General features: G+C 40.9%; 2 protein-coding genes across 3 annotated transcripts in view; one reads left to right on the forward strand and one right to left on the reverse strand.

Annotated features, from left to right (window-relative positions):
* Positions 1-13,825, forward strand: part of cmss1 (cms1 ribosomal small subunit homolog) — a 46,007-nt gene that overhangs the window by 25,294 nt on the left and 6,888 nt on the right. For both annotated transcript variants that reach the window (XM_033617533.2, XM_033617534.2), the window contains exon 2: positions 13,651-13,787. In XM_033617533.2, coding sequence (XP_033473424.1) covers positions 13,651-13,787 — 137 coding nt within the window. The remainder of the gene's footprint in view (positions 1-13,650; positions 13,788-13,825) is intronic.
* Positions 1-13,825, reverse strand: part of LOC117251330 (filamin A-interacting protein 1-like) — a 50,574-nt gene that overhangs the window by 23,668 nt on the left and 13,081 nt on the right. The gene's annotated exons all lie outside the window — the stretch shown is intronic.

Raw genomic sequence — 13,825 nt, forward strand, 5'->3', positions numbered from 1 at the left:
GTCGAGATTTAGCATTAAAGAGGACCTTGATCAGTCAGCTTAAACAGGTTTAGCCCCGGGTTGGTACAGATCAAGATGACAACATGTGGTGGCGCTGATGTGAGGTGGTGATCTTTGGCGTGTATTCTCTATGGTGGCCTGGGGCCTGTTTTCCTTGGATATGAGTGTGTGTGTATATATATATATTTCTTTTCTCTGCCCATCTGATGGTGCTGTTAATGTGAGCAGTCAAGCCAAGACACGTGCCTTTGTGTCCTTGCCCTTGGCCTTCAATTGACTAATGGTGATGGTGTCTGAACACCTCACAGTGCTCGCTCTCTCACACACACAGATGGCATTAGTCAGACTGTGTTCTTCTTTAGTGCGCTCACAGCGTCTAGACAAGCACATGCACACACACACTCCCACACGATGCCAGACATGTGAAAATACCTCTAAACTTAAGTTCTGGCTCAGAGCCAGAGTCTGCCTTAATAATGGTTGCCAGGGTTGCCCCACTGAGGACTGTCCGCTGGCAGGCAGGTTGGCAGCCGCACATGTGGCTGGCCACCTCTGTTTATTTATGTGAACACCACCCAGGGCAGCGTGCCTGCATCCCTCCTGCCTGCCCCTGTCTAACTCAAAAGGGCACCGGCTGCTCTCGGGATAAACCATTAACTCTTCCAGAAAACAATCTCACTTACTGCACTCCATCCCAAACAAAAACTGGTCCACATGCTCACAGGTGGTATATTAACAGTAGAGTGGGGTGAAATGTGGTCATGGGCGAGGGCCAATGAATTGTCAAACCATTTCCTTGACATTTTAAAACCAGCTCTGTAGTCAGCAGTGCACCCAAGTTGAGATTCACCAGCTGTACAGTATATGCAACTACCAGCTCAGGAGATGCAGTGGAAACTGCTTATATGGATCAAAAAGCTTTGGACAAAATCAATTTTATACAAATGCTGTTTAAGTAATTCACTTATAGTAATCAAGTTGTCCGCTTATAGTGTTAACTTTGGGTCTTTGTTACATGACAACATGTAGAAAAACAATTTAAAACTATGGTACTTTTTTTTTTTTTTTTTTTTTTTTTGAAGAGAGCAATGCGATCATTAGAAGAATGTCCACTATCACGACTGCCGACAACACCGCATGCTTCTTCAAGCGCCTCCATCATCGAAAAAAAATCCCTGGTAATGATTACTTTACCCCACGTCTCCACGTTAAACTAATCCCGTCCAAATAGGGCTTTACTTTACTTTACATAGTCTTCTCAAAGCTTATGGCTGCTAGTGATGTAGACAGAAAACAAGTTACCCTCGTCAAGTGGATTGATGAAGGCCGTTCACGTAATGTTGCTGTGATAAAACAGATGCACCGTATGTTGAAATTATCAAAATTCAATAAATAGTGAAGCTTTCTGTTTCATTATTCATACAAATGTAATAAACATACAAAATGTGCATAAGAAATAACAAAAAAATTGGTTACGATAATCATACACTTATAGTGAACAATTTTACTTGGACATACATACTAACTATAAGCTTCATTTTTTAAAAATGTATTGCTAAGTTCAGACTTTTTCCATGGCTTTTATTTTTAGTCATTTAATAGTCTATAAAGGCTCCTAAAATGGGACATTTACTCTGATTTACTTTGGCACATCTGACACCAATATGCCTCTTTCTAAACCTAAAATTAAGACTGATGGATGGACTAACATCGCAAAGTTACAGGTATTGGCAATCAGGGTATGGATTCAGGAGGACATCAAGTTCATCAGTGTTACTCTGCTAAACATGCAAAACAGTATGGAGGAAAGGGAAAGACAAGCACCATCATTTTTGTTCCTCCTCCCCTCTGAGAAAACAACCTAACTTGTGGCCCCCAGGTAATTTAAGTTTGAAACCCCACCTCTTGCTATTTATTCCCTTATATCCACTTTATATCCACCTGTCATGGGATTCTGGCTCAGTCTATGCCCTAGAGTCCTCTTTGGCTCCCAGTTTCCAGGGTCAAGTTGGCACAGCGCTCTGTTAATATGCACTCAGTATGGCTGATGTATGCTTTGGCACGAGTGCAGTACTGCAGGCATGGTTGGTAAGAGTGTTGTAACAGAGAAATTATACAGTTAGCAGGCCAGTGAGAGGGAGAGTGGGAGATGTTGAACAGCCTATAAATTTATTTTGTCACCAAGAATGTCGCTGTTGTACTTTATGATTGAGTGTGGTTAGGGTGCACGTATTGCTGAATGCCTCGTACTCTGATGACTTAAGCATAAAGGCGGAGGGCATTAGATGGGCATCGACCACATTAACTGCAGCTGTAATCATTCTGTTTAAAGTGTTAGACGGTTGTGTTTTCATGGTCAGGGAATCTACCGTAGTTTAGAGCAGATAAGCATACTTATTTTCAACCTTTAACATCATTTCCTTTCATTATTTGTGTGTGTTTCTTTTGATGCACCTGACAGAAGGTGTTAAATATTTGACAGCGGCTCCCATTTCCTTTTTATTGTCGTTGATACGTTTTAAGCACCAGATGTGGCGGTGTTCCTGCCGTCTGTGCGGTTTAAAGTGCTCACGGCTTTCACAAGTAATGAATGTTCGAGTTTTTGGGGTTGGTGTAAAAGATCAAACATTTTCTTATGATATAGATTCCCATGGTCTGAACTCTCAGCTGCACTTGGAATCAAATATTTTCCGGCTTACAAGATCTATGACAAAGGAGCAATTAACAGCCGAAAGACGTCAGCTTTCAAGGGATCTCTGAAGTCTAGATTATGGTGGTGTTGATTGTTGAACTACAATAAAATATGTGAGGTTGAGCCAACCGGTTTTAACAGTATGAGGTAATGCAGTCCTGTGCTGTGATTTTTATATAACTGACCTAAGATTAAAGTATAATATATAAGTTTTAGTTTAGAAACCAGGCAGCTGAAGTTAGACTTGCCATCTTGTAAATATCGCTTTCTTGTCGTCTTTCCAAATTGATGCTTTGGGTTGTTTGTTTTGTATGGTCTGTTGTATGTTTGTGCATAGGTGGTCTCTCCTACATCACAGTGAAGAGGTGCTGTAAATCAAGTGGTAAACATAGCCGTGGAAAGCAAATTAACGACCATTTGGCGGTTAGTGATGTAATGACATATGGTCTACATTGTTTTGTAATGATGTCAGGTTTATCCTCTAAAAGTTAGCCTGTTTATGTGGAGCAAGACTTCCCTGACAGAAGCTCGTTGAAAAATGAAGATGTAAAACTCTACCATGTACTGTTTTGTGTGGGCTGTTGTCTGTGCTTTGGGACAGCTGTGCACTTTTCACATGAACACATTTAACCTCACTCTGATATATCAGATGATAAATTCCTCTTGTATTGCATCAGACCAAAAGACGACAGCAGGGTTACAGTTATCCTTTATGGTACATGCTTTCAGGGAATTTAGAAGAGCAAGACAGGAATGGATGTAAAGATAAGAATCAGGTCTGTTAGTGAAAAGGAAAGGGAAGAGGAAGGGGAGGCAGAGCTGTAATGTTAAAAGGAAGAGTGGTGTCAAAAGCCTACTTATTTAAGATCAAGTTTGGCAGCCTAAATTAGTTTTGGCTGACAACAGTATCCACATTACGTAAGTTGTGACAGGCTGTCAAGGCAAGGTGAGAAAAGGGATTCCTCCTCTGGTTCCTGTCAAAGCTTAAAAGCTTTAGGTTATTTACATAACCTGATGTCTCTGATTAGCACCTCCTGTGCGACACCATCAGGAGCTCCTGTCACAGTCTGGCAGACAAAATTGGCTTGAGTCAAACACATGAATGTCAGTGTCCCAGTATATGTTAGGGGACTGTACCACATAAAACAATGAACCAGACCTTTGGTTGAACTGTAGCAGAGATGAGGAGCAGCTGAAATGTAGTAACACTCACACATACCCACACACATCAGGTAGATATGCTCACAGTCAAGGTCTCTCCCTACTGTATACTTTATATTCATGTGAAACCGTCATGGGGGAATTGAAGTGGGGTCTCAGATCTGCACTGTCCTTGAACATTAAACTTGGTTTTAGTTAGGTGGATTTAAGGTGCGCTAGAGCTGCCTGGTTCAAATCAAAACCTACATACTGTTGAACACCTTTTTCTTTAGACTGAATAAATATTTTTCATCTGTTTATCTGATGTTGTCCATAATAAAAACATACTACATAGGAGAACCGGAGGGTCACCTGTTCAAGTCCCCGTCCGGACCAAAATATGGAGTGTGGACTGGTAGCTGGAGAGGTGCCAGTTCACCTCCTGGGCACTGCCGAGGTGCCCCTGAGCAAGGCACCGAACCCCCCAACCACTCAGAGCGCCTGTCATGGGTAGCCCACTCTGACATCTCTCCACTTAGTGCATGTATAGGTCCTGTTTGTGCATGTGTGTTCGGACCTGTGTGTAATTGACAAACAGAGTGAAAAATTGAATTTACCCTCGGGGATTAATAAAGTATATAAAAAAAAAAAAAATAATAATAATAAAAAAAAGGTAGATTGTTTTAGAGCAAGAAAAGCACTTAATGTACTGATCCAAATTTCATGACTGAATAAGGTTTGAGTCTGTGTGTGTGACTGTGTGTATAGTGCGCCATGCTTGTCACAAGGGCTCACTTATGCTCAATGTTAGATACTCGTATAGACATTATGGTATGGGATTTTCATGATACAATAACCATCTTAGAAGAAATTGCGATGTCCTTTGATGACTTTGCATGTATACACATTTTATGTATGTTCCCGGGAATTTCTGCAGATATCATTATGGATGATGGCGAAAATTGGTATATGTATTTAATTCCTGGATTATGTTTGTAACAGTTATTGGATTTCTGGCTGGCAAATGTTATATTTTCTACATTATTAATATTGGTTTTATTTATTTTATTTTTTTTCTCTTTGTCTTTATGTTTTCGGTTTGTTCTTGTTCTAAGTCCATGTGCATTGTCTTGTAGGGCTGCAATTAATAGTAATGATGGTAATAATATTTATGATAACAATGATAATTGTTAGTCAATATCTGCCCTACCTAACTAAGCTACTTGTATTTGAAGCTCCGGTGCTCTCCTTGTAAGGGTGGAGGGGATCAGGGGAAAGGGAGCAAGGGAAATGAGGGGGGCACAGAAATGTCCGATTTTTTTTCCTGTATTGCACCACATTTGTCACTGCAACTTTCTCGCCTATATTATAAACAATAAACAATTGATCACAAGAAAAAATGTTATTAAATGTTATTATTACTGTCGGTTACAACGGCCCTTAAACGAATGAAAACAGAAGGGCTTTTTTAATTAAACAAATGTTTATTACTATAATGGAAACTTGAAACCATTTTTATAAAATAAAAGTATGTGTAAAAAGTCACCCTTTTGAAAATAACTAAAATTAAGGTGAGACTCCATTCAGTTGAATCTTTTTCAATACCATAGGCAGTCAAATGTAGACAGTATGACAGTTATTTTATACCATGGTATGTCTTAAAACCGGTATATCACTGCAGCCCAAATGGACACAGACAGAACCTTACATCTGTACTGTGTTTATACTGTCCATATTTGTGCACGTTTTCTAAAAGCTTACGGATACGGAGGAAACACAGCAGCACCACCTGTAATCATGGGAGCAGCGTGGCGTGAGTATTTCAAGCAAGACACGACCGTAGGATGCAAAAAAGACTTTAAAAATGGCAGAAAGGAATGAATAGATAATATATTGAAAATGATTTTCTGTCCACATGTCTTGTATTTAATGGCCTCACAGACAATCGTCATCAGCAATGCTTTCTCTGTTAAAACGTACATTACTATGACCTCCTCCACTGTCGCCATGTTGGGCATGTCATAAACTTTTGACTCTGCCCTCTAGTGCCATCTGTTGCCTTCAAATAGGTTTGTATTTCCCTTGTTTACGAGAAGAGCGCCCCACTCTTGTGATATTCACGACTCGTAAGTGGACATTTTCTGAAAGCTTTTAGTTCCCAAGTTGTGATGTCTTGGCATACATTTTCAGAAACCGCAGAGGCCATGAATATTAAGTTTTCGGTGCAAAGTAAGTCAATATATTGTCATTTTAGTCATATATAGTTCTCCAGATCTTTTCCCTCTGTCACTGGGCCTGTGCCTTTTCTGCAATACGTGAGCTGCTTGCTAAATTTTTAGCCTCCGTGGCCTCTAGATGGCAACAATAGTGTCTATGTTGTGGTTGCCTTGCAGCAAAATCTAAGTCGATATCTAGTCTCACAGCACGATATCAATACAATATCAATATATTGCCAGGCCCTGCCTCAGGCTGGTGATACTCCCTCCCTGCAGTGTATCACGTCTGAGCTGTGCTTAAATGTCCTAACAGGCCCTAACAAGAGCACTGATAGACAAATAACAGCTGCTTGTAGCCCTCATTTGGCAAGCTTGTAAATCAGACAAGACAGTGTGAATCCTTCATGGACTTGGTCTCATCTTTATTTCAAGTTCACTTAGCCAGTGTGGAAGATGTTAGCATTAACAAGCCCCTGGATAAACATCCCAATAACCAACAGAACAACAAGTAATTGGACACAAAGTCAAAATGTTAAGACAATGGACTCAATGACTTGGACAGCAAAGAGTGGGAAGCAAATGAATTTGTAACCAGACTGGTATCCTCCTCTGCCTCTCTGCTATTCCACTGCAGCCTGCGTGTTCAGTGTGAGCATGCAGCCTAAAGTCACCATTGATTTAACAATAACACATGCTCAAATTGTGGCTTTAGAGAGGAAACTGCTGGCCTCCAAAACCAATAACTGCTACACCCACTCCCCCACCCGCACCACTCCCAAGATCGGTCAATACTACATGTCCTGAGATGAGTTATTGATTGTTTAAACAAGCGCTGAATTGATTCATAGAAAGTATCATATTGTTTTTACACAAGCACACAACAGAAACATCACGCATCTCCATGCTTGTATATAATGGGATGTTTCTGCAGGAGGATAAAAGGCCAAAGTGGCACCTTTAATCAGACCTAATAGAGTAAACTGTGTTGACGATTAAGAGCTTTTCTGAGGTCATGGCCAACACAGTTTTAAGCAGCTGTGTAGGCACAGTGCCAGTTTATAAAAGTGAGCACTTTACCGTTACAGAACTAACCAAATCTGAGTGTCTGGAACTGATGCCATTAATCGCTTCCTGTAACCAGTCGATTGATCCTCTTTACATCCAGTCAGCACCATCGACCATTCATTAAAACCAGTCATCTGTATTGATCACCCGTTAAAGATGACCAGGTGGCCCCATTTCCCTGCATCTCCGCCCTCTCTGCAGCCACTGACTTTAATTGATCTATGGTTATCTGAGCTTGTATGTGTCTGAAAGCATGCCATATTCCTCTTCCTGACTCCATCTGGAGAGAGTGTGGCATGGAGGATATTGGGGGTAAGGCTGAGGGGACATTGGAGATACTGACCTTCTCATAGATCAGCATCTGCTCCCCTCAGGCAACACTTATTGAAACAGGGCTCTCCACATCTTCCGTCTTTAAAGCTGAATCAGGGGCTTTTCAGTTCGAGGTCAGCAAACTTCCGGGGGGGGGGGGAGGGACAGGAGTACACTGATTGATTTGCAGCCTTCAGTAGTGCAAACAGACACCGCTGTGTCTTCATCAGAGCCAAAATGGACAAAGACATTGATGCAATCAGTGCAGCCAGTCCCTTTTTTTCCCCTGGGAGCACATTAGACTTAGCTTGGTTTCCTCTCCACTGTATTTTTAAGTGCCTTTTAGCCTCTGTCGTCTTTGCCTCCATTCATTTACTATCCTTTTATTCTTGGCTAATACATCTGTCTGCTGGTTCTTTTCTTTGCTTTCTGGGTGTAAGAATTGGTACAGACCCTGATAGTCATTTACTATAATGCAGTTTCAATGGAGTGGGAGATTCAAATCATTAGTCGAATGAGACTGCATCAAGACAAGCTAATCAGTGTGCTATGCAGTGTACTTCTAGGGACATTTTGGTCCCCAGATTTTGCTGTGCATGAGCGTTCTTGACTGTCACACTACTCTTTGGTACAGTCCAGACTAGGGATGTTCCTGGCGACTAATTTCATTGTCAACATAACGAAAATCTTAATTAAGACTAGTCGACGAGTCTAAAAATGGGAAAACACTCCAAAAATATTGTGTGCATTAAGAGCCCTTTGAAGCCTTTGATCACAATCTTCAACAACCATGTCGGATTTTAAATGCCACTTAAGTACAAGACACTGCGCCGTGCGGTATTAATGTGAACCCCTGCACATTATCTGACAACAACTCACTTAAAGTTAACAAATAATAACATCTCAAAAAAGATACATTACTGCTGAATTCATTTTCAAGATGAAAGTACTGCCAAACCGCGACATCTCTCCAAGTTCTCACCATGCTGTTTTAAAACTCCAATCTACTCGAGCATTACCCTGCTGTCTGACGGCTCCGTAGCACCCACTAGTGGCGGGCGGCTGCATGACAGTTAAGCAGCCTTGTACATGAATAAAACACTAAAAGGTTTCACAGACAAATATTTCTGGTGCCGACTAACGAGGGGGCGGACGTTTAATTGTTTAGACGACTAATTGCGCACATCCCTAGTCCAGATGTGATGCAGCAGCACAGAGGAGAAACTTTCCACTGTAAGGCTCTGAGATAAGATAAGATAAGAGATAGACGATAGAAGATAACATTATCTTCTCTCATCTGCTTGGAAGTGAATTTACAGCTCACGGACACTTAATACGACAAAGTCTCTGGCCTTTGTTTGATATCATTTCCGATCCGTCCTTAGCGCCGTTAGCTTTTTTATTATATAACATGAATGAAGCTGTCACATTGAACATCCTGCTGAGCCTCATTCAAACTTTAAAAAACCCCTGAATCATGGAATATTCTTATGAAACAGGCAAATCTGATTTGACTGTGTTGGATACAGCCCTACTGTGGTCTAAGTTGATTTCAGAATCCTTTTATTCTTTCAAACAACCCATTTTCAAGATTTGATCTAGTCCAACTGCCAAAATCCAATCAGATTACTTCTTAACAACTGGGCACAAAACTCTAACGCCAGTGGGAGAACTCAGGCCAAACATTGCCCTTCAACAATGTCATCAAAATGTTACATTAATGAAAATCTTTTGGAAAATGCATCCATCATTCCTCCTATAGAGCATATACCAATAAGCACCCATCTTCCGTCAGGTACGTTGGGCTGTTGTGACATTGGACCCCTGTAGTGATGTATAGAGCCACATCAGAGTCACCTTTACTAAGCCAGGTGCATCTCATTTGAAACCCTTCTTACTGATCAGAGAGGCGCGTCATCCTCCGCTCAGTTTGCTTGTCATTAGAGGTGCACTTTGTGTGTGAGTAATCAGTGATATGTGCCTCTCACCATGCATTTTTTGAGGCCTTAATAAGTTAGGTGCTAATTACAGACAGATTGGATGAGCAGATTGGATGACTTTACATAAATCGCGCCCTCAGGCCCCTGTAAATTTAGAGCTCGCCTAATAAATGTTGTGTTTTGACAGCATTTACGAAGATGGAGGAAACCAAAGCTAATTTTCAGTCGATTAGCCCTAACCTCAAATGACATTGTTGTAGCTGCAGTGTTCCCTTACCTTGCATGTAGTACAGGAAACTGTCCTTTAACAAAAACAAGTTCACTGTATATAGTCCAATATTGGTCACAGAGAAGTTTTAGAAGATTAGGGGGACAATGATAGCTAGAAGTATTTGTGTGGTTGGTTGCATTGTTAGTTTGACCATCTCTTGCCTTCTTGACACCTTCGCAACCTCTGTAATATTATACTGTTGACACATATCTGTGCAAACATATGTGCATTATGTCCATTGCGCCAAGTGAGAAGAAGCACCCAATAGTCAATGATAATCCAGACAGCTCAGTCCCTATATAACACCAGATCAAATACATGCTGAATCAGCAACTCATCACCTACAGAGTATTGGAATGGCTCCTTGACCGACGTGTTAGGTTTCTCTTTGTGCTAATAGTGAGATTAGAAATGTGTTTTAGGCTTAACACCAGTGTGGCTGCCCCGTCAGCAGCTAAAACTCATCTGAGGCTTTCAGTTAACTCCTGAACCCACAGGATTATTGTATTGATGAGTATTTCACAGCTCATTGAGCACAAAACAGCAGTGCCAGCTCAGGCACATGAATTGTGCCTCTAGAGGGTATAAATCACATTAGATAGGTGAGCTAATTTTGCAAGATTTTCTCACGAGCTAGACGTTTTACCTAGCTACCTTTCTGTAAAATGTTTGCTAATTTGTTAAAGTCTCTTGATGATTATCTTCAGGACAGACAGATTAGTGCCATGCTTTTATAAAGCGCCCAAACTCTTTGGTAAATGCAAGTAACCCAGAGCAAGGTCTTGGCGGTAGACACAAGCACCAGCAGGGAAAAAACACTTACCTGCTGCAGGACAGGTGAATCTGGTTTACATAGGCCTGAACTTTGCTTTAATTAGAACCCATTTATCCACAACATCTTGAAATCCTCCTCACCTCTGTGGTTAGTTACCTCTGTCCTCTGTTTCCTGATCTGTGGCACCTGTGTATCCTATCCATGAGAGAGAGAAAGGGATGAGTACTAGCAGAGCGAGAAAGTGGGAAATGATGGCTTTGAACCATCAATAGTGGGAGTGGTCTGTCAGCAGGAGTGTATGGCTTGACAGATGACTGTAACAAATAAGGACGGAGGTCTGGGACTGAGGGATGAAGCGAAGAAGGGGTGTGGTTATTGAATGATAGGAAGAACAGGACCTGCGAAAGAGAATGAGAGGGTAAGACTGGACCAAGATCTCTCATCCGTCCTTCGAATGATCTCTTTTTATAACATCCTTGGCTATGACAGTCCCAAAGAAGAGTTGTAGAGGAAATAAAGAAACAGGGGTATGATTATAACGACTGGATGAATCAATTGTGAGATGGGAAATTAGAGAATAAGGCGGAAAATCTGCTGTCAGGCATCAATGGGTGGTCTTTTGGGAGTGCTTTTGGTCTGGAGGAGCAACTCTCTGAGGCAAGTCAGAGACATGTTGTATATCGCTGTTTTACTGAGCCCTAATAATAGTTTCACATTCACATTTATTTATGTTTAAGTGTTGCTTTGGTACAATGCATGTCAGGAAATGATGTTTCATGCCGTTATTCTGACTTGGGAGTGTTTAGCCATGGTCTTGTATCAAATCATTTAAACAGCCCGAATTGGCTACGTCTTATGCAGTGGTATGTTTTTGGAGCATTTTGATGAAAATTAAAATCGGATACAAACCATGTATAGCTCTTTTCAAATTAACTGTACCCTTGTAATAACGTAACTATTAGTGTTATTATTGAATTTTAAAGGGATAGTCTGGATCTTTTTGATGTGGAGTTGTATGAGGTACTTAGGCATAGTCAATGTGCTACATGGCAGATGGTGGTTGGCTTCATCAGAGTCTGGAGAAGCGGGCAGGAGTACCGACACGGAAGCCAAGAAATGTATTTTAGCCACGTTAAAAAAAAAAAAAAAAAAAAAAAAATCAGTAACAGTTTAAGTGTATGCTATATTTAGAACATTTTCACCACCTTACCTTGATGTCACACTGCCCTTTCCAATGGGGAAGCATTGAATGGATTCAGTTGCCCATCAATGCTCTCGTCAAAGCCACCAGACTCCATTGATAACAACAATCATTTTAACTCTCCAAACGCGGGAGCTGCTGGTCTACCACTGCCTCAATCTGTTATTGTGTGACTTAAGTGAATCCAAACTAACCACTTTAAACGCCTAAATCCCACAATAACACAAGCCAGCAGCTCCTGTGTTCAGCATTTGAAATTATTATATTTCTCAATGGAGTCTGGCTTTGAAGAGAGCGATGTAACGACTTCAGTTCCCTGGTAATATGTCGGACAGCAATGTAAAGCAGTGACAAAATTCCAAATACAGCGTATACTTAAAATGATATTGATTTTTTTTAGGTGACTAAAATATCTTTTGTTGCTGCCGCCACCTAAAGCAGTGCATTGCCTAACTTTTCTGTTGGTACTTATGCCAGCTTCTCCAAACTGCCAGCAATGATAACTGTGGAACCATTTTGAAAATGGTTCGTTGACACTTCTGGAGTTCTTTTCATGAAGTGGAAGATATTGTTGTGTCATACTTAATATGGTAATATTAGATGTAGAAATAAAGCACCAAAACGATACATGTGAAAAACTCAGCAACATTGTCTCTTTCCAGAAACAATGATGCGGTTACTCAAGATAATCCACAAACCTTGTTGTGAACAGTTTCATGGAGGAACTATTTTCTTTCTACCGAACTACGCCCCCCAACTCTATCACCACAGAGAAGGAAGCGTGCGTGTACTCATTGACAAGAGGCTCATGATGGTGACAGTGTGAGATGTAGATATGTATGGCGTCCTCCTCGGCCAAGCTGTAGTTGAGCTAGCAGTTGATGCATGCTTCCCTCTGAACGATGATACAGGTGCTCACAACAAGGTCTGTGGATTATCTTGAGTAACTGGGTTATGATTTCTAGGATGATACATTGCTGTTGAGTTTTTCAAATGTATTTTGTTGGCGCTTGAAGCACTACAAGCTGAGTGTCATCTAGTTTTAATATATTCAAGAGAGGGCAAACATCTCTAAGGCTGATACCTCCAACACTCAGAAACAACAAGAGGAAAATATGTATTTTGATTTTGTTTAAGTTAAAAACTGTTGCTCATTGCTCAATCTTGCTGCACTTCTGGACACACCCCAATCAGTGAGGTCACAGCAGATGTTTTCTATTAGTGGTTAATGATATATCTGTTTTAGTGCTACTGGCAAGGTTTTGGCAGAGAGTAAAACATGCCTGAAATTTCAATCCATTACAGCCACATGAGCACATTTCTCTGAAATCTCGTTAAGTAATAGACATAAGTAGTCAGACATAAGTAGTCAGACATCACCCCACTCAAACTTTGACTCTTACTGACACCTGAGACAAATTAGATTCTTGTCTACTTAATGAAGAAAGAGGTGATGAAGAGAATGAGTACTGCAAAGCTGAAGGAGGTATTTTAAAAATCCACACTGAGGAAGTACACTGCAGTGAAACCTACCAATTTATTGCAGAGTTCACTCTGGCAACTGTATTTTGAACAAGCATGCATATATGCCAGGGGGTCTGAGCATGACCTCATAGCATAAGACGAGAGGTATGCTCAGAAAAGTGGTAGCAACAGAGAAGCTAAATATAACCACATGCTTGGATTAAGGTCTGCTGCATTATGATTTTCTCTGAGAAAGTTTGTGTTTTTGCTTCTTCTGTTGCGACTGAAATGTGCTGCCTGCAGAACTCTCACACCTGATGAGCAACCAGTCTGACACATGGTGTGCAAATGCCAAATCCCTGGTTCAGGGGCCAAACTGTGGAAACAGATTCAAACTCCTTAAGCCTGTATCCATGGAGAGTATGTCTAATAACAAAACCTGATTTTGGCTGAGCTGAAATGTGTTGCCTCATCTTAATATTTTCTTTATCTGGCACGACTCTCAGTTGCAAGTCAACACAAAAACCCAGAAGTGTAATGAGGAAATTTCTCTCCCTGTCTTTCTTTTTTCCAGATGTGTCGGACGCAGAGGAGGAGACACAACAAGACGAACAGCCAACAAAAAAACCAAACCTAAAGACAAAACCAGAGAAGAGGAAAAGTGTAACAGAGAAAACAGCTAAGGCCAAGAAGAAGAAAAAGAATGAACAGGTGATATAATGTTTTGCACGTCCTGTGTTAAAGCTGTC

Source organism: Epinephelus lanceolatus, chromosome 14, assembly GCF_041903045.1.
Source record: "Epinephelus lanceolatus isolate andai-2023 chromosome 14, ASM4190304v1, whole genome shotgun sequence".
NCBI classification, from domain to species: domain Eukaryota; kingdom Metazoa; phylum Chordata; class Actinopteri; order Perciformes; family Serranidae; genus Epinephelus; species Epinephelus lanceolatus.